This window comes from Lagopus muta, chromosome 9 (genome assembly GCF_023343835.1).
Source record: "Lagopus muta isolate bLagMut1 chromosome 9, bLagMut1 primary, whole genome shotgun sequence".
Lineage (NCBI taxonomy): Eukaryota > Metazoa > Chordata > Aves > Galliformes > Phasianidae > Lagopus > Lagopus muta.
In genome coordinates this window covers 15,305,731-15,325,643 of record NC_064441.1, presented here as the reverse complement: position 1 = coordinate 15,325,643, position 19,913 = coordinate 15,305,731, and the positions used below count along the sequence as shown (strand labels likewise).

Genomic DNA, 19,913 nt, shown 5'->3' with positions numbered 1-19,913 from the left:
AAACCAACCCAATGCTGCTTTTCAAGAAGTCTTAATTATTTATGCTAGCAAACATATTGATTTATTTTAGGGAAGCAATCAGTTTTCTAATTGTGCTGAACATGCAATTGTGCTTTAAAATAGATCACCAGCTCCCTGGACCAGCCACTCTTTCTGTCAGCAGCCAGGCATTCCATAGAGCCTTATGCTCTTAAGTACCTCCAGCTGGGAAAGTGCAACTGCATTTGTAAATAATTTAAATGCTACAGACTACATGCTGGAGCTTTAACCCTAACATTTTTTTGGTTATTTTTTTAAGGAAGTAAACACTCTTGTTGTCTATGCTGCCAAAGCTTTCACTAGAACTGGTGACATCCAAGTGAATGTATGGAAAAACAGATTTCCTTCAAACATATTCCTTTTTTGCAGACTCTGCTTTCACTCGAAATTGTGGCAGAAATTAAGATGCAGGGATAGCAATTGTTCATTTCTGCCAAAACTTACCCCGACATATAATTAGGACTCTACTTAGATTCTAGTCAGACATTAATTATCATTTATCACTCTGTATGTAATGCGATGATGACTTGAAGGCAACACAGAGTGGCAGCCAACACAACAGCTCTCACCTTGCTGTCATTCCTGCTTTTGTCAAGCAGCTGAGTGAGTTGGGAACAGTTATGTCTAAAAGGAACGCAGGCAAAACTGAAGACAGGCTGCCAGGCAGGTCAGGGATGGTGACAGTCACTCAGTCTTGCCACGGACATAGCAATGCTAAATGCAAAAAGATCACTCATCATAAAAGTCGAGATTTAAGGAGGAGAGCACTGGGGCAGGCTTTCTGCAGCGTTCAGAAGCACCAGGAAAGGGAAACCACAGCACCTCGTGAGAAGTCCTTGGCGAGAGCCCTCCCACCCTGCACAGCGGCACCTCCTGCCTTTCAGACCTCACACATCAGCATCTGACTCGAAGGGGAAACGCAAACCTCAGATATCATCACTAGAAGTGTGCTGCACCCTGACAGAAGGTACTGCCCTAAGCATCCTGCAGGGCCAGCGTTCACATGACAGCGAGCCATAGGAATCAGGCATGGTGAGAAGCAAAGGCTTACTACAGAGTTTCACCTCTGCCTTGCTATTGCTGCTGCCCCTGGGCTGTTGGCAGCACTTGCAGGGGCTTTCAGGAGATGAAAGTATAAATAACTCAAGAATGTAATGGAGAAAATGGATCCAGCATCCCATTCCACAAGGGAATTTAGTTGGGGATGCAGGAAGAACATAATCTAACCACAAAATATCACTGGACTGGGGGCCACAGAGAAACCCAACATCCACCTATGGACAGGAGTGCTGGAAGCTTAATCTGATCCCGAAGAGAGTTGGTGTGAGCCCGTACCTCATGGGTAAAGCCAATCCCACTTTCCAACCCAACTATGCAGCTAGAAATCTGAAGACACTCCTGTGCAACCATAAAAATTGATAGGAAATTCTGTGCTTTTTCAACCAGAATCCACTTGATCTATTTAAAGCAACAGAAGATATTTCAATTCGGCTACTACTGACATTGACTTTTGTTATTGTTATTATCATCACCATCCCACTGTAGCAACAGACACAGATGCCCCAGCTGGGTTAATATTTATGAGAAAGTCAACAGAACATCAAACAGAACAGGAAGAAGTAAACACTTCCTGTCAAGCTGTCTAAAAATAATCATACTATCAGCACTTACCCTTCATTAGTTTTCATTACAGTTATCTTACAGATAAAAAAAAAAAGGGGAAAATACCTGCTAAGATAAGGCCATGATAGTAGCAACTAGAAAGCCTTACTCCTCACTAGTCATGGTTCACTTTGCTATTTTTGCATCCTCAAGACACGGGACAGCATTTCAGTAAAACGTACTCTGTAGTTATAGGCAGCAGGACACATTCAGCAACCAGTCACAGGGAGAGACCAGGCGCCCATCACCACTTTGCCACCCTCTTTTTGCAGCTACTTAAACACAACCATAAGCTGCCCAGTGCTTCCGTGTATTTTTCTTCAAGAAAGGAATGCATCTCCAAGAGTGAGAGGAGGACAGTGTACAAATTGGTCAGGCTTCCAGCAGATCTCAGTGTGGGACCTCACAGGCACAGCCATGTAGAGCACCACATTGTTTAACAAAACTTAGCATTTCACAAGGCAAAAATACAGAAAGCTAAGTTTGGTGACAGTTCCTTGCACATTCCCCTCTCTTAGGAGGAGGTGCATAGAGTCCAAAACATAATAAATGCACCCTCACCCTCTCCCAAAGAACAGCAAGAAAAGGCATAAAGGCACTTTTTCATCCAGCAACAGATATTGGTAAGCAGAACGCTCACCCTGAGAAGCCACAACTAAAAGACAAGAGATGACCTTCTTCACCCTAAATACAGCCATTTAGTCCACCTAAATACTGCTGCACTACATGAAAACATCTGAAGTTCCGCTGTTTTTCCACTTCCATTAAGCCTCCAAGCAAACAGAGAGGAAGGAGGAGGGAAAAAAAAAAAAAAAAGAAGAGGGAAGGAAACATGTGAGGGGGAAGATTTGAAGTTCTTTTAATTTCTTCAGTTTTAATTCCTGTAATTCTTGTACCACACACATAAGGACTTCTTGTTTTCAAGTTTCATCCTTTTGACTACCAACAGTCTGCTGATACATGACCCTTTGTGCAGCTGCAGCTGTTTGATCAGGCAAACCCCAGTGCTGCGCTTTTCCACGAAAACCATCTTGCAGTCCCCTCCAGCACCGTGGCTGCCCCACTCCCACTGCAGGCAGCACAAGCACAGCTTATCAGAAGCGATGCTGCTAGCACTAGAGAGCCCAGAGAGGGGCTGATTTCCACCAGCACACTCCCAAGAACAGCAGGCCCTGCGTGCCCACACACAGCCCACTTCCCATTCCTGCAGCCACAGCAGTGAGAGCCACCGCATCCAAAAGTGGCCCAGAGGTTGTGTTGCCCAGCTTTTCCAACTCCAGCTGCAACAGTCCTTTGCTACCTCCCATCCCCAATTACACAGCTTCCCAAGCATTACAGAAACCCACGTTTTTCAACCTGGATCCCTGGCCAGATTCTTTAGTATCTGGAGCTGGGGTCTTCTGAAAAACACACTGGGAAACAGTGGTAGGAAAGAGAAACCCCACAAGCATCAGAGCTCCAGGAACATGCAGGCCTGTTCTAGCACGCTGCAGTATCCATTGGCACAGATATCTCTGCTCATACTTCCAAAATCCTTGCATGTCATGTCACTCCATGGAAACAGAAGGCAGCCATGGCAGCTACCTATTTACTTAATTGGCTTAAGTATCTTTAAAATAGGCTTGATACAGATGTGTTGAGACACTGCACTGTATGCCACTACATATGTAATCATCTGTATATACTGCGTGTGCAATGAACAGGGAGCCACTGATACAGAAACATGTTAAGTGAGCAGACATGGCAGAGGTATTCTTGAAAGAGGAGTCACTACCTACTATTTGAATCATCTTTTATCTAAGGAACAGGCATTCAAATAGCAATTATCTACACAAAAGCATTTGTTTAACGTAAAGCCTTATACTAAAGCTGGGAGGGAAGCATGTTTCCAAACCCAAAGACATTACATTGACAGTATGGAGGTGAGGGAGTATTGCTGACACTAACAGAGCTGTGCAGAGAAGAGAAACAGGGAGGAGGCTGTGCTGAATCCTGCAAGCAGAGCTCCTGGAAGCAGCGGATTTTGAGACGGCACGGGTGGTGAGCACAGATAGGTGCCTGCCAGACAAGGACACACTGTGCCCTGCATACAGAGGGGCACACATGCAGGCACAGAGACAAGTGGGAGAAAGGCACAAAGAGCAGTGAGCACCAAGGGCTGGAAAGAGCGAGGGGGCAGAGAAGCAGGGAGTGGGAAGATGCAAGAATGGGGAAATCAAGAGAGAGGCAGTGACTGCGTACAACACAGTAGGCCAGGGTAGCATTCCTACATAAAAACCAGCCCATTTTTTTTCCTGTTCTAAAGTGAACAGGCTTGAAACATGAAATTGGAACTTGCAAAATGCAATAAATAATTTTCAGAGAGTACAGAAACACCTGAACAGCCAGGCACAGAAATAAGTAGCAGGAAATTTCTGAGAGATACACCTGCAGAAAAGTTACCACCTACCTAGACTGCAACTTTTTGTATATATTAGGGAATTCCTAACATTACTGTTAAATCAGTTTGTTATTTGACTAGGAAAGAGGATAAACTAAGTTTCTGCTCATGTATTTTTTTATTTTCAGTTCAGTGAATTCTCCTAACTAACCTCAAATACAGTTCTCACTAACTCTGAGAGAGCTATGAGGATAAATCCACACAGCAACTCTGCTTATGACAATATCAAGTATTGATCCTAACACAAGCCATCTGATGACACAGTGCCAGCAGAACAGAACCACCACACAATGACATAACTCAAACAGAAGAACATGTTACTCATGTATAACATTATAATGCTATAACATGATGGAAAGTACACCAATAATAGCAAGGTGGCAAAAGCCTTTGGCTGCAGCAGCGGATACAGAAACAAAGTAAGAACATTTGCTTACCTCTGGAGTGCCTCAGGTAAGCAGGGATCTCCAGCAAGATCCCTCTGTCTCCTCTGTCTCCACTGTCAGCCCTTCCATGAGGTCTGAGAAGGGGTGGATCCTGGCCCTACCCCTGCCAGTCACTCAGGTACATTCCATGCACCTGAACTCCCCCGGGTTGGCCCTGCCTGCCCACCAGGTGCTCAGTCACTGCTTCAAGCTGTGACTTTGCATTTCTGCTACACTCATGTAAAAGGCAACCAATGCCTAAGATGAGTTGTGAGCTTTGAAACAGGTGGATGCATTTTAGTAACTTATTTTCAAATAGTAACTGTTTTGATATTTCACTCTGCTTTGTTATTGCAATTGCTAGTGGAAGTACACGTGAATGGAAGAAAAAAAGTGTGCCTATATACTGACAACGGAGGCACGATAGCTCAGCACATCCTAGTATGCATTGCATAGTATGTGAATACAAAAGATACAGACCACATCATATTCTGGAATAAATATCAAAGTCTGCTCATTACTAGCTTTAATAGTTACTCATAACTGCCTTTCTCCCTGCACGTGGAATCACCATGCTAGGGGTGGGACCCAGGACTGTTTTCCCAAGTTCCTCAACTGTCAGCATGGCTCTGCTCTGTGGCACCTTCCTGTATCTGCTGAGCACGGCTTAGAATTTTGAAGGCAAGAAACAGCTCCTTCCTAAGGATGGCCAAACTCTGTTCCCTAAACCCCTTTTAAGACCTGAGACTACTCTGTAAATAAGAACAGATAAAAAAAGACACACGTGCACAAAGAGAAACGAAGGTCTATACAGATATTGCTACAAACACCATGTGTTATGTATGGCCTGTGAAACAGGATGGAGGCATTCGTAACAAAAGTCACCAAGGCCAACACGTGCCGTGGCACTCGCACAGCAGTGTGGAAAGCTTTCCCCCATGACAGACTCAAGGGACAAGCTGTTAGATCCATCAGCACGGCCCAGGCAGAGTTCAGCCTATCCCTTTCACTCTGAAAGACTCAAATTGGGAATACTTCCTCCTGTGCCTGCTCAGAGCGCACAGAGGAGTGCTGCATTTGCTTCCAAAGGGCAGAGAAGTGGAAGGCTGTCCCCCTGTCCTCCTTTAACCTCTTCCTACGCTCCACACAGTGCCTGGGTGCAAGCAGTGCAGGATGTGTGCCCAGCACATAACGGACAGCAGCCCACTAACCCAGACTAGGGGGTAGCCTACGTTCTAGCAAACAAAAAACAGAGAAGTAAAGCTCACGGAGGAACTTGTATAAAAGCAGACACGTTTCACACACAGTGAAAGGGCTTTGGGTATCACTTAGATAAAATAAACAAGGAAACGTCCCACCTCTGCCACTGTGCTTGCCACACGGTGAGCCTTTAACTCAGATCTATGCCTACAGATCACAAGCATTCATCAGTCAGTGGACAGACATCAGCTTACTCAACATGAAAGCGGGTTCATCCAGCAGAAAACGTACATGGGTAAACAATGCATTTAAATGTCAGTTAAAAAAAAATATATATTATATTAACCAGAACTGAAAATAATATGTAATTTCTTCCTATGCTAAACGTGTCTAGTCATTCCAGTTTCAGAGATAGACATTTCTGTACAATCCTTGTTCCTAAGTAATAGCACAAAAGGAAAGGCTTTTTCTCTCCTCTGGTGTACACAGCCCCACTGCACCCATTAAATTTCATTATATCTACATCATTTAATTTAGGTCAACATGTCAAAGTAACCAAGAATCATGTTTGCTTTAAGTCGGCTGAAGTTACTCTCACAACTGAAGAGCAAGCAAGCTGATTTCAGAGTCAGCAATGGATCTCCTTGTTCTTCCTCCACACAACACAAGCTCAGAAGCGGAGAGCTATGCTTGGAATTAAGAAAGTCGGTGTCTCGTTGACAGCTCACTAAGTTTCTGTACTGCACGTAAACCAACTGCACAACAGCCCCAGTGGGAAGGAAATAGAGTAAAGCACTCATTAACGGTGAACGAATTGGTAATTCAACATGCAATAGTGTTGTTCTTTTTCCTTCCTAGTTTCTGAGCCCTTCTGCAGAGAAGTGACTCCTGCCAGCTTGTATCATCAGCAGAGAAATAAATAAACAAAGGTGCCGGAGGTAACAAGCAGTCTACTAAACTGCACTTAAGCCATGTGTTTAGTTTGTCATTATGTATCAGTGGCAGAGGGGGAAAAATAACCTTGTGTTGTGAGCCCAATCTAAAATACCAAAGAGAGCGGAGAGGTAAAAATAAACAGCCTGAAGCTCCGAAGGAGGCAGGCTCTGGAAGGCCTCACCGGCACACGTCACCATTCAGCACTCCTATTGCAGCACTGCTCTCTGCTCCCAGAGGAACACGCTCACAAAGGGAGGCAGCTCTTGGCTTCCTACTGGTCAGAGGAGAGGGAAAGCTGCCCCTACAGCAATGAGAGCAGAAGAGGGCAGGCTGAGGAGCAGCCCTTGGCTGGGGAGCCCACCACAGGAATGGGTGCCAGGACAGCTGGATGAGGCTCACTGCCCATTCACTGTGCGAGCCTGGGCACTCATCTCTGTGTTTGCTTCCCTTATCAACAAGACAGGGATGAAGTCAGTGCTCACTAACATAAGAATACACAGCTGGTATAAAATAGATCAAAAAAACTCATCTCACTTCAGAAAAGTACTGCTAACCTTTGTGAAACTGGCAATGCTAAAGTGGAAAGCATTATAGACAGTTAGTAAGCCTTTGTTGTTTATGTAATAACCACATGTCACTACTTCAGAGCCTTCTGACCTTGTGCTAGGAAAGTCACAAACATGTTTTGACTTCTGGAAGTGACACAGGCACTGCTGAACGGCAGCTGGAAGCTACAGTCCAAACATGGCCACTTTCCCCCAAGGCAACACCAGGCTTTGTTCCTCTGGTTCTCCTCCTTCCTACTGCCATCCCTCTCCAAACCCCTTATCTGAGCATGTAAGCAGAGAAAAGAAGCTACTGTGGCTTCTATTAGCTGAGATCATTTAGAGTTACTCAAGCTGACTCACTTCCCATGAATCTAAAACGTGTTAGTCAAGTGATGGCTTCAAGACAGCAGTGAAACACGTAGGTTTAGACCACAGTGCCCAGGTTTTGCTACCTTCTGATGACTGACCGAGGATTCCATGATCAGGGTTTATTTGCACAAGTTATTCACCAACCTGATGGATCTTTCTTGCAGCTCTCTTCATTTCTTTCCTCCGTTTGATTGTCTTCTTCAGCCTCTCCTTCCCTACAAAGTCTTTCCTCTTTTCCCCCATTTTTTCCAGTGAGAAGAACACTTGATAAACTCTTTCTAGACGAGTTTCTTCCGTCTTCTCTCCCCACTCTCTCCAAGGCTTTCTTCCCTTATCTCCCTTTCCTCATTTCTGCATCAACATGATCCTCACTGCAAGCCTCAGACGCAGTTCCTAGAATTACGCAGAAGAATCAGGCCTCTTTGTCTGCCTGCAGAGGAGGGAGTTCAGCAGCTGCAAAATGTGCAAACAGCGCATTCTTGTCTGTGCCCTTTGCTCGGCTCACTCTTACATCTGGGCTCCAGAGCCGGCTGAAAAGGATCAGATCCCTGTCAGCTCCACACCGCTCCGAGTGTCCTTGGGACACCCCAGCTGGAGAGCAGCTACAGAATTAGTCATCGGGCACTCCAAAACTGAAAAAAATGTATACTAGTAAAGGAAACTACTTATAAGTAATGGTTTGTCTTTGAAGAAGTAAAGTATGCTGCAAAGGATATTAAAGATAAATTTTGGAATACAGATGTGTAAGCAAGTTTCTAAACAAGTTGTTTAAAACTTCAGTGTTGCACTACATTCACGGAAGGCTGCAAACACTCCGAATACACCTGATAAGCTGCACACACTGAGCAGACCTTCACACCTCAAGTGCACAGAAACCTAAAAGCAAAACCTTCACTGGAGGGAGATTGCAGATAACATTTCCTTACACCCATGAAATGAATAAGCCCTCTCCTCAAGCACCAAAATGGGCATGACACTCACTCTATGCATGCGCTTCCAGGATTATTCCACAAGGCTATCATCCCAGCATTAACCAAGGAAAAAGGGAAAATAGGAACAAGTCAATACATTAAGAAGTCTACAGAGAAATAGATCAATAGATGGCCTGTGAGGACTGGGCATGTACACGTATGTACAAACACACACGGCCTATTTTATCTGTAACAACACGGTACATTCACTGCCTGTATAAATGCCTTGCTTCAGTTTGTGCTGGACAAACAGTAGACATCAGACTATCCTCAGAAGAAAGGGCCCTTTCACAGCCCAGTTCCCAAAGTACTTCTGTCCTTGGAACGGCTCAGTTAACACTGTACCTTCTAAACAAATCATGATCTTACTGTGAGGGCTATTTCATGTGTTCGCCTGATTCTGAGCATGGAAGTCTGTCCTACCCTGGCTGCATAACAAGTAAAGGATGCACAACCAAACCCAACAGTACATGTGGCCAGGTTCACCCTCAGCCCCTGCTCCCATGTTCTGCAGGGCACTGAAGAAGTTCCACTCTTACACACCACAACACCAAGTGATAAAGGCATCTTCTCTCCTCCCACCTCCTTCCCCTGATTGCTTGGACACTTCTTCCTATCTACAAACAGAATTCTGAGCTGAATACTTACAACTGTTTTTTCCACACCAAGCAAATAAATATATTATAAAAAATAAATACATAAATAAATTAAATAAATAAATAAAAGGAAGGGAAAGCACACAGAAGAAAAAGCAATACTTTTGAAGGCAGTAAAAAGGTAGAAGATGCAACTCACAGCTCTACCCTGAGACACTGCATGCAGCAGGCATTTGAGCTCTCATCAGATTGCTGGAATCCGCCTGGCCCCTGATGCAAACCCTGCTGGCAGAGGCCCAGCTGTCAGTCCCCTCAGGACAGGCACAAGGGCCATGCCAGAAGGCCTCCTGCCCCTACCTTCCCACCTCCTCCAATTCCCAGCAGCCGTTTATTCACACAACCTGCCTCCTGCCATCAGGATGCTCCAAGCCAGGTTCAGAGTACACGAGGTACTGCTGCACCCTGAGCAAGGAGCAGGGAGCACCAACATGCCTTGTGCAATGCACCAGGCTTTTTCCTACTAGGAGTAGTACTTCTGGTGCAAGAATTCAGTATAAGTTCAGCCAGAACACCCAAGACCTGTGGAGCTTTGCTCCAACAGCCACACAGCAACTGCTGCAGCAGCATCTGTCCCAGCATCCCCATGCCCAGCACTGTCAGGAAGGTGCAGTAGCCAACTCTGCTGGTCCTGAGTGAGCTCACGCAGCTAGAAGGGACTTATCCCTGAAGATAACAGCTTTGTACCCTGAGTCCCCCCAAAAAACAAACAAACAAACCAACAAACCCATATCAAACCTCTCCTCAAGGGACTCAGACCATTGCATTCAGATCTGCTTCACCCATTACATCAATTTTCTCGTATCCTTGCAGCAGAGATGTGGCAGAACAGAAAGTACTCCTAACAGAACTTCATCCCAAATCCCTCAAACTGCAGCCAGAAAACCCAGCAGTTCAGCTGGAACATGGATTCGAACACATGCTCCAAGGTTGACAACTCAGCACAGTGCCTAGGCAGAGCCCAGCCCTACTGGGATGGTTCCTCCACAGTGCTTTATCACCGTTAGATGTTTTATTTGACCAGGGGCCGAATCCTAATCCTGAGCTGCCCTATGACTGCCCAAACACTTTGGGATACTGATGAGTTAATGGCACATCAAACTGTGTCAGAGAGCAGTAAGCCCCTACCAAGTTTTCACAAGTCTGAAGCATGGAAAAGCCTTACGTAGACAGTCGGAGATGCCTGCAAAAGCACTGCAGGCCCAGTGATGTAAAGAAAACAAACTTGAACTTGGTGTACAGACATGTAGGACATACAATTTTGGCAAAGCTCTGTAGAGCAGTGGGCAATACCCGCTGAGTTACGTGAACAGGGAATCAGCTCTCACTTTCGCAGAGGGAGATATAAAGCTTTGTGTTTAGGCACTGCATGCCAGCAACTTTGATGAGTTTTGACATTTCACTTACAACTTTCTCTCTTTCCACCTTTTAGGCTACTTAATGAGCTGTCTAGCCTGAAAAATTAGAAAAGGAAAATATTTGAGTTACGCAAATCACAGACATCGTGATGTGCTTGATCATCTGGGGACTGGTCTCTAAGAACACGTCTCTTTAAGAAAGTCCAAAGGGACCTTAACACAAGAACGACTGATAGACGCCTAACAAACGGCTGACAATTCACAAAGGCTGAGCACGCGTGCCCGCGAACCCGAGCGATTTACCGTCCAGCTGGGCTCCGAGAGCCAACACCGGAGAACCTCAGCGGCCGCCGGTGCCGCTCCGCCAATGGAGCCGCAGCCTCGCGCAGAGCGGGGCGGCCGCACGAGGCCGGGCGCCGTGCAGCGCCGCGTGCCAGCCGGAGCCACCGCAGCTCGGCGGCCGTGCTGCAGGCTGCGAGTCCCCAGAAGCCACGCGAGTGACAGCAAATGACTGGGAGCTCTCGCTCCCCTTAGCCCCGCTGCACGCGAGGCTCACTTTAGCAGAGAGCTTTTCGCGTTTCGCTTCCAGTATCCATTCAAAAGAGAAGAGAGCGCTCAAACGAGCGGCGGGCTGCAGGCTGAGGCTACGAGCCGAGGCTGCCTACTGAGCAGCGCTGCCCGCGAGGGCTTCGGCGGGGCCGTGCCAGGGTCCATCCCGGCGCCCTCCAGGCCCCCTCCCCATCCCGCCGGGGCTGTCCTGCCCTGCCCGTCCCGGCCGCGCCCCTCGCACCTGGCCGCCGCCCGCCGCCCCTCCCCGCCGCCCGCGCTCACCCGCTGCTGAAGGCGGCCGCTGGCGGTGGCGGCGGCCGTGGCCGCGCTGTGCCGCAGCTCCGCCGCCTGTCCCGGCCGCAGCAGGCTCCGCGTGAAGCGCCGCGTCCGCTCGCCGGCCATGGGCGCCAGCACCCCGCGCTGCTGCCGCCGCTCCCCGCCCGGGCCGAGGCGCCGTCAGGAAGCGGAACTGGGGTGCCCCGCTCCCTCCCGAGCTCTCCTCCCCGCTCGCCCGCCCGAGGCGCGCTCCCCCCGAGCGCCGCGGGGCGGCCTCCCCCGGCCCTCCCCGGCCAGCGTGTTCCGCGCGGAGCGGCCCCGCACGGCCCCCGAGAGCAGTGAGGGGCGGCGGCGGATCCCGGAGCCCCGGCCGGGCTGACTGACTCCTCGACACGCAGTTGTGGTGCCGAGAGCCCCGCTGGAATTCCTTCTGACGGGGTGCTTCAGCTTTCCTCGTGATGCAGAATTATTAGATAGAGCGGCCAAGGAGACGCTGGAGAGTGACCACCCCGTGGGGGTCCATCAGTCCGCACCGGACCGGTCTGACGCAGACCCTGAGTAACCCCAGGTATAATCCCTGAATAGGCACTGATGGAGCTCAGGTGGGAGCAGGGCTGTGGCTGCACACAGCTGCTGGCACCGGGTCTCCCATCAGCACAGCACAGAAGGATGTGGCCCTGTAGCATAGGACTTTTGTGTTTTTGCTTGGTGACAAACCTTTCTTCCCGTTGTTACAACACTGAGTTTTGAAAGACTTAAGACTTTACTCATCTTCTCTTTGAAACAATGCAAAAGCAAACAGGAACTGCGTTGCCTTTTTCCACTCTTTCTATCTGTAACTTAGCTGACGTGAAGCCAAGAGAAATGCAGCAGTGTGCTGCCCATTGGCCACCCTGTCTCAATCCCTGTGTCCTGAAGCCACCCAGCAGAGTAGGGACAGCACTATGGCATTCGCAGCTGAGGCCAGGGCTTCCCCAGTGAGGGGAATCGTCTGAAGTGCAGCAAGTGCCCCCGTAATGGCTTACAGCAAGTACAGCTACCAGTCTAGATGTTCGTACTGTTGGTGTTGCCTTCAAATATTTTAGAGATGATCCTTGTTCGAAAGCTGAAGTTCAGCTCTGTAAGGAAGCAGTACAGGATTGGATTTTTCTTTCTTGTTCTATTGAGAAATATTTGTCACAAAAAGTGACTCAAAGATGAAGAAAGGAGACTCATTCACTTTGCAAATGGTCCAGGTCAGGCTCAGTTCGGGAAGCTGCAGCCTGATGTTGCAAAGAAGAAAAAGAAGAGCAGTCGTGGTGACTCTAAGGAAGCATTCTGCCTCAACACAAAGATGAACTTTGCAACACGCTTCACTGCAATTTGTTGCAGACAGCAAAGGAAACACACATTGCATGTGTGAAAAAGAATCATCGTGAATGTTAACCATGGCTTTCATTCAGCATGCACACTTAGAAAATGATTTTAAGAAAATGAGAATGGAGGCCCAGGGGCTTGCAGCTGTTTTGGCTTTGGGCAGAGCACTTTGCTGCTGCTCAGCTGTGGTCAGCCCTGCAAAAAGGCAGTTGGATTAAACACAGCACATATCTTTGATTATCATCCCCTTAAACATTCTGTGACAGTATGGAGCTTTGTCATAGATGAGCTGAGTCTGCTTCTGAAGCTGTCCTGCACAGCACAAAGCACAGGTACCCAGGATTTTGCAGGAGTTTAACTGTTCACCAAATTATTTATTATGCCAGATGAATTCTTCTGCTTTGTCCCATAGTTCCTCTGCGATTCAGAAGTTTTTTAATTCTCAGGTTTCAATCAGTTGTTACACAGGAGCCTTTCCACTTGACTCCAGGCATCCCCTAGCATGGTGCTGGCAGGGCCATCAGCCCTGGTTGCTTAAATATGAATATGCACAGGATCACAAGAATGAGGCAACTACCAGAAATGTACAAACAAACTGCTAAGAAAAAGCCACAGCAGTATTTATTGCACATCCTGTTAATCACCACCCCCTGAGAAACCTGTCAGCTCCTAAACATGTAATTAGCATTATTAAAGTAGCAAGAAGGGCAGAGTCACATCTCTGGCTGAGCAGAAAGTCTTGTGCTGGAGATCTGAAGCTACACAAACGTGTTCTTAAAATACAAGTTGGAGCCAACACCTACAACTGCTTACAACCAACCCTAAGAGTTGAATGACTGCAATTGTATCCTTGATGGAGAACAATTTCAGCATTACACATAATGGCTGGCTGTACTTTTTTGGATTGAGTTTCCCACTTAGAACCACTTTGGGTCTTGAACATTTCCTCAATGATGATGAATGTTTGGAACAATTTTATTTCAAAACCATTACTACTAGCACGCCAAGTCCTCAATGAGCAGTTGCATTAAGCAGTAACACTACTGAAGTTTTGTCTCTTTTAGCAACAGCACAAAAACAATTTTCCCTCACAGCTGCATGTGAGCTAAAATGGAACAATAGTTCCACTTTCTCACAAGTACAACCATCCCCTCCCCCGTGCTCATTTCCAGTGGGCACAGAGCAAAACAAAAAACACAGCAAAACTCCCTAGGTCTGCTTGATGTACACAGGCACCAACGCAGACATTTTCTCCATTGACAGAACACCTTTCTCCACCTCCCACCTCTCCCATCACTGTTTACAGCCTTGGTGCTGCCTCCTGGTCAGCCTCCTGACTGCAAAGCTGGCTGGATCTGGCCGCTGTGGGTTTCGCTATCAGAGCTGCAAAGAAGCAATCATACTATATAATCCACACTGAGTTTCACCTGGTCTTATAATTTCTTCCTGTCCACGTGAGGTGAAATGGATTCTCCTGTTCAGTGGCATCCTGGAGCCATTAATTCATTAATTCTAAGAAGTCTCTGATTGCTGATGCAGCTAAATTCCACGTTTTGCAATCTCCATTACTATTGCTAGCACAAGAAAGTTAATGCTTTTAATGTGATTTTCAACTCGAGTGCCTTTTAAATTGGTCCAACAATTCAGAAACTTTTAAGACATCACTGTTCACTTCCCATCTAGTTATAGCCACTCCATCCAACTTACGGCACATTGCAGTAACCCTCAAACCCCAGGCAAACACGCATCCTTTTCATAAAGAATTATTACTAGCAATAACACCGCTTGTAGAACACAACTTGTGTGCTTGTTTTAGAGGCTCGCTGAGGTCAGAACATTTTCCCTTGATTATGAAATACCAGATCTAACCTCTTATTTAATTATATCCATGCGTTATAATTACTGTACCTTTGTAGTACTGAATAGAAGAGGTACAGGAGAAAAGAAAAAAAAATCTGCTTCATTGAAAGGACACCACAGTAGCCAAGTACAGAATATCTTCATTGAGAACAAAGATGCCTATGTGTTTATGGCATCTCTGATAAGAATGTGCCATCAGATCAGTGGTCTGAAAATGAGCATATCACAGGGATCAGATCTTATCTGCACTCCTGTACGCCAGAGATACAAATACCCTCACTCCAAACCCAATTTTATTCTTGAAGAAATATTGATTCATCCAAGCCAGTTGCTTTTGGGTAAGCTGGCTTTGCATTGTGAATGGAATGAGGCATAAATTGTACACAAAAATCAAGAGAAAAGATCTCTCAGTTGGATGAAGAGCAACAATCCTCCTGGGAGCATAACAAATTATTTTACTGAGGACTGCATAAACTTGAAATAATACAGCAAGCAAAATCACTTGCTACTTGAAGCTACAGACATAATAGATCAACTGCCCCAAGTCTATCTGTAAGTGCCTTATGGGGCAGGTGGAACTGTTTTAAAAATTAAGTCTTACTACTGTGGGAGACAAACAAGGAAATCCTTCCATTTACTTATGTTATTCCCAATTACACCTGGTGTACAATATGTAAAATGTGAGAAGCATTACCCATGTCCTGTAAGCTGTCTGGCACCCACAAGGCTACAGGCATCTTCAAATATAGAATGTTGCTCATAAGTGTACAGAAAACACAGGACTGGTGGTGACACATTTCGCTCTGCGAGGCTCCTACCAGTTGTCTGGCATGCAGCACTGGGCAGGATGGCCCTCAGAGTTTCACTCTTTGCATCTTTCCTCCACTGCCTGCTGAAGTTCATTTTAGAAAGTCTCAAAATTGTAACATGGAAGCTGCAAGGAAAATCATGGGAAATCAATTTCAAGTCTGTCTCATTTGGTGGACGACTGATGTGTTCTCAGCTTTAAAATATTTCTCCACTATCATCATTTCTACTAAATACATTCAGCTGAAACACTCCAGTTGGTATGATAAAAATTAATGTTTTAATTGCATCAGTCGTCACTTGTTATGATAAGTACATAGCCTTGTCGTATTTAGCACGACTGAAATTGCATGTACTTACAAACATGAGGCCATAGGTGAAACAGGCTTTACCCTTTAAAGCAGAAGTTACACCTGCTTCACACAGCAGTTGAGATGTGCACATCATTACAACTATCTCTGTAGTTGTAAAAACAGGCAGGAAAGTTAAACTAACAGAGGCCTAAGGTAATTCCATGCAATCAGTCTTCATTCAGGAATATTCAGAACACCTGGAGAATCATAGGAAGAGCTCCACCTGCATATTTTTCACTGTACTGACACAGAATAATAAAAGCAAGATTAATTGTCTTCATGGATATTAACTCTCAGTTGTGTCCCCCATACCTCCGTGCATACATTCTTCTTCCCCAGTCAGCATATTTTACCATTTGTGGAAGTCAAGCAGGTCAAGATCCTGACCTTTCCATTTTTAAATGCTTTTTTTCCATGGTTCTCTATACAAAGTGTACTTGGCACTGAGGACTGCATTCCAGGAGGCTTCTTCTTTTTCTTTTCTAAACACAGCCTGCTTGATTTTATTTCTGCCTGAAATAATTTGTAGGATGTGTCTCATGACCTCTAAATTTTATTTTGGAGTGCACTTAGCCTGCTACCTTGCAGGTACAAAATCTCAAGAATCTGAAGCTGTAGTGGAAGTGAACTAGGGCCACCATAAGTCAATGTGTAATCCTCCTGGGTGAACACTGGATGCTTTGCCACTTTTTCCTTTCTACAAGCAGGTGCTGCACAAATTCATTTTTCTTTACAAAAATGCAGAGAACAGGCCACAAGTTCTACAGTATAAAAATAAATAGAAAAACTAGCCCAGGCTCTCTCCCCAGAGTGAATGGGGAACCCATCCCGCCATCTTGCTGAGCCTTAAGTACAGCCAGAAATGCAGCAAGCAGCCTTTTCCTTTACCACCACTTCCTCCCCACTCCCTCTCATTGAAAAATCCCATGCAGCTGGAGGAATTGTCATTAGGATGAGCAAAGGCCTCTCCTTTGCTACCCCAAGAGGACTTCCTCATAGTGCCCTGTTGTGGCTGCAGCACACTGCACCAGCCCACGCTCCATGGCTGAGCTGCAGCACACACCTCTGTGTTCTATGCACAGCCCAGTCCAAGCCAAGCTGCTGGCTCATGAATCTCACTCCTCGGAGTGGAAATATGGCCACACGGTATGGTTTTGGGGATAAACGTGGTTCTCTCTTTCTCCTCCTGCTTCTCACAGCAGGTGAAACTGAAACTGCTGTTGGTTTCACTGTGTGCATACCACCAACAACCGGCTGGGTGACCAAGGCTCCTCTCCCTTTACCACTGAAACCAAAGGGATTCAGGTGTCACCCTCAGGCCTTGGGGAATCCAAGCTGGCTGTAGTTCAGCACTACCCAAGAGGACTGGTTTGTGCCAAACCCTCAGGATGGTTCTGGAGAGCAAATGGATGTAAGCTGGCCCTCCAAAGCAGCCAGAGACCTGGTTTTTCCTGGCTGATGAAATCTCACTGAGGAACTCTGGAGCCCACCCCATTTCCCACAAGGAACCTCAGCAGCTCTCAAGGATGCATTTGCAGGAGAAAGAGAGGAAAAGATCCTCATTAAACACTGACATGCCATCACTATGGCTCCCCTGAAGCCCTGCTGTATGGGAGTAACTGCAGTGAACTGAGACTCCTTGTACTGAGTGGTCACAAAGGAACTACAACTCTGCCTAGCAGCTGACTATTACCGATCGACACAAGTAAAATCTAGAGTCTAGCGTAATGTTGTCAGTTTAGAACCTGTCTCTGTGTCAGATTTGCTTGGATCATACAAATATTTTAAGTTTGTACATTTTTGAACAAGCACTTGCTATTTACAAACAGCAACACTAGAAAGGCAATATGACGATTTTTGATTTAGATATTAAAAATGAGATGGAATTACTGTATTTTAAACAAAAATCTTTTTAATCTATCCAGCAACAGAGCCAATTTGAGGTCAAACTCAGGTTATTACGATAGAAATGGGAGAATAAAATATCTACTTTCTGATGGATTTCTTGAATCTTTGGGGGGTCCATGATAATATCTCCATAAAGAAGTACTAACATATGTAACAGTATGAAACACACTGATAATGCTAAGAAATTATTTCTAATAAAAAGACAGCATGGACAACCACAAAGCTGCATACCTTCTAACAGGGAAAGCAATCCAAAGAGACCAACTAAAAGCTGAAATTTAACTTCTGCTAACGTCAGTCAGTACAATAGCTCTGTTCCACAGACTGCGACAATGGCAGATGCCAACATCTCACTCCTTTTCCTCTACTCATAAATACAGACATTCAAGAAGATGGAATAAGAAATAGTGTGCTCAGGGTAACTCTATCCGTTTAGTGTTACTAGAGAAGAGTGTTAAAAAATTATCTTGCAACAGTACACTGAAGCTGCCATCAGATTCTTAGGGAGCTGCTGATTTTAGTTGATAATAATGACACATCACATTATTGAGACTGATCACATCTTATTAAAGTTAATGGGACTAAATCCACTGTTTCCATTGCACTTTGGAATTCTCTGCATAAGCAAAAATTTGAAGATGTTTCTAATCTGAGGGACAAACTCTTGCCCAAGACATGCATGCGAATTCTCATTCAAGTCCTACAGAAGTTAAATTAATGTGTGTGAAAGATGCAGCTGTACCATTTAAGAGAAGCTTTTTATAATAATCACCAATTCCTTCAACCTATGGAAGTGTTCTACAGTAATTACCGACTCTTTTAGTCTATACACTACCTTTTAATTTACCATCTGTTCAGTGGAGAATAGAGTGCCTCTCTTGTATCTCCGAGTGCAGAAAAACAAAGGCAGCTTTCCCTATTACTTCCTACAGCAAAAACAGCCATGCAGAATGATTTTGGCCCAGCTTTTACCCTCAGCACCTATGATAATAAGCTGCCTTGTTTTTTTGTTTTTGTTTTTTTTTCTTTTCCATATTCTTAATACAACATTTATGATGAGCTGTGCTGGATGCTCGCAGAAGATTAAATCCCTGTAGCAACCGGATCGAAAGAAGTTTCCATTACAGCATCCTTTTCTCTCAGTGGTTTATATGGCAGCAATCAGCTGGGAATGACTCAGGGGTGGGAATCATGGAAATGAAAATACAAATCAGACGCTTCCCTTCTATCCAAATCTGGAGGGCTAGTGGGACTAGGAAACTAAAAATGTCTCGGAAATGCAATCAGCAAGTAGAGCTCACCTAAGTGTAAAAGCAGACCTAGATACTGAGAAGGTGCCATTTTCATTAATGGTCATTCATAAAGAGTAACTACAGCTGGAAAGCTATTGCACGTTAAAGGTGCAACGCTACAAACACACCAGAAGTGTTTAAAAGCATGCGTATTACAGGCTGCGTGGTGAGCCTCCCATGTGGCCCCAGCTGTGCCCTGGGCCCATCTCAGTGAGCCTGGTGCTCTGCTTTTCAGCTGTTCTGTCTTCCTTAAGGCTATTTCTTCAAGTCGCCTTTGGAAAATAAGGTATTTTCTCCTCACTCAATTACAAGACAACATAGATCTATGACACATAATAGCTTCTTTGAGATATATTAGCAAAGGCACTAGAGGCTAATACCAAGATTACTCTTACGACTGAACAATTGTTTATCACTGATAGCACAGTAATAATTATAGTTCTCTGAATTCCTAGTCTAACTTGCAGGGAGTCCTTGACTACATCAGTAAATGTTATTTGTATGTGGACCCCAACAGCTTAAAGCTTCTAGGCCCAACTTCTCATTATGTTATACTTACATGAAAGTAGAACGATGCATGCAAATCAGGCACAACAGATGCCATAAACAAAAGCATGGATATTAGTTTCTGCCTTCTTTGTGTGCTCACTCTGTAAAGTCCCTCTTCAAAGCTCTATCCTTACCCAGATTTCACTTGGGGTGGTGGCACTTAATATTTTGCCAGCTGATTACTCACAGGTGGGAGATGAGCTCCATTCCCATAAATGGCCTCCCACCTATAGTGCTAAGCTACAATTAGATGATTAAAAGAGAAAGAATATTAATAATTCATTAATACTAAAAATCCAATTCAGTTGTCATTATTTATTCCTCTCTTTCAAGTGGGGAACTTCAGATAATTTCTCAAATTT

General features: G+C 45.4%; 1 protein-coding gene across 3 annotated transcripts in view; it reads right to left on the bottom strand.

Moving 5' to 3' along the window:
• DOCK10 (dedicator of cytokinesis 10) overlaps positions 1–11,559 on the bottom strand; it is a 136,005-nt gene extending 124,446 nt beyond the window's left edge. For 2 of the 3 annotated variants that reach the window (XM_048954661.1, XM_048954662.1), the window contains exon 1: positions 11,433–11,559. In XM_048954661.1, the coding sequence (XP_048810618.1) occupies positions 11,433–11,552 (120 nt within the window). In that variant the 5' untranslated portion in view covers positions 11,553–11,559. Of the gene's footprint in view, positions 1–7,763; positions 7,911–11,432 lie in introns of those variants that run through there. The other variant, XM_048954665.1, reaches the window with a different exon arrangement.
• Between the last annotated feature and the right edge of the window lie 8,354 nt (positions 11,560–19,913).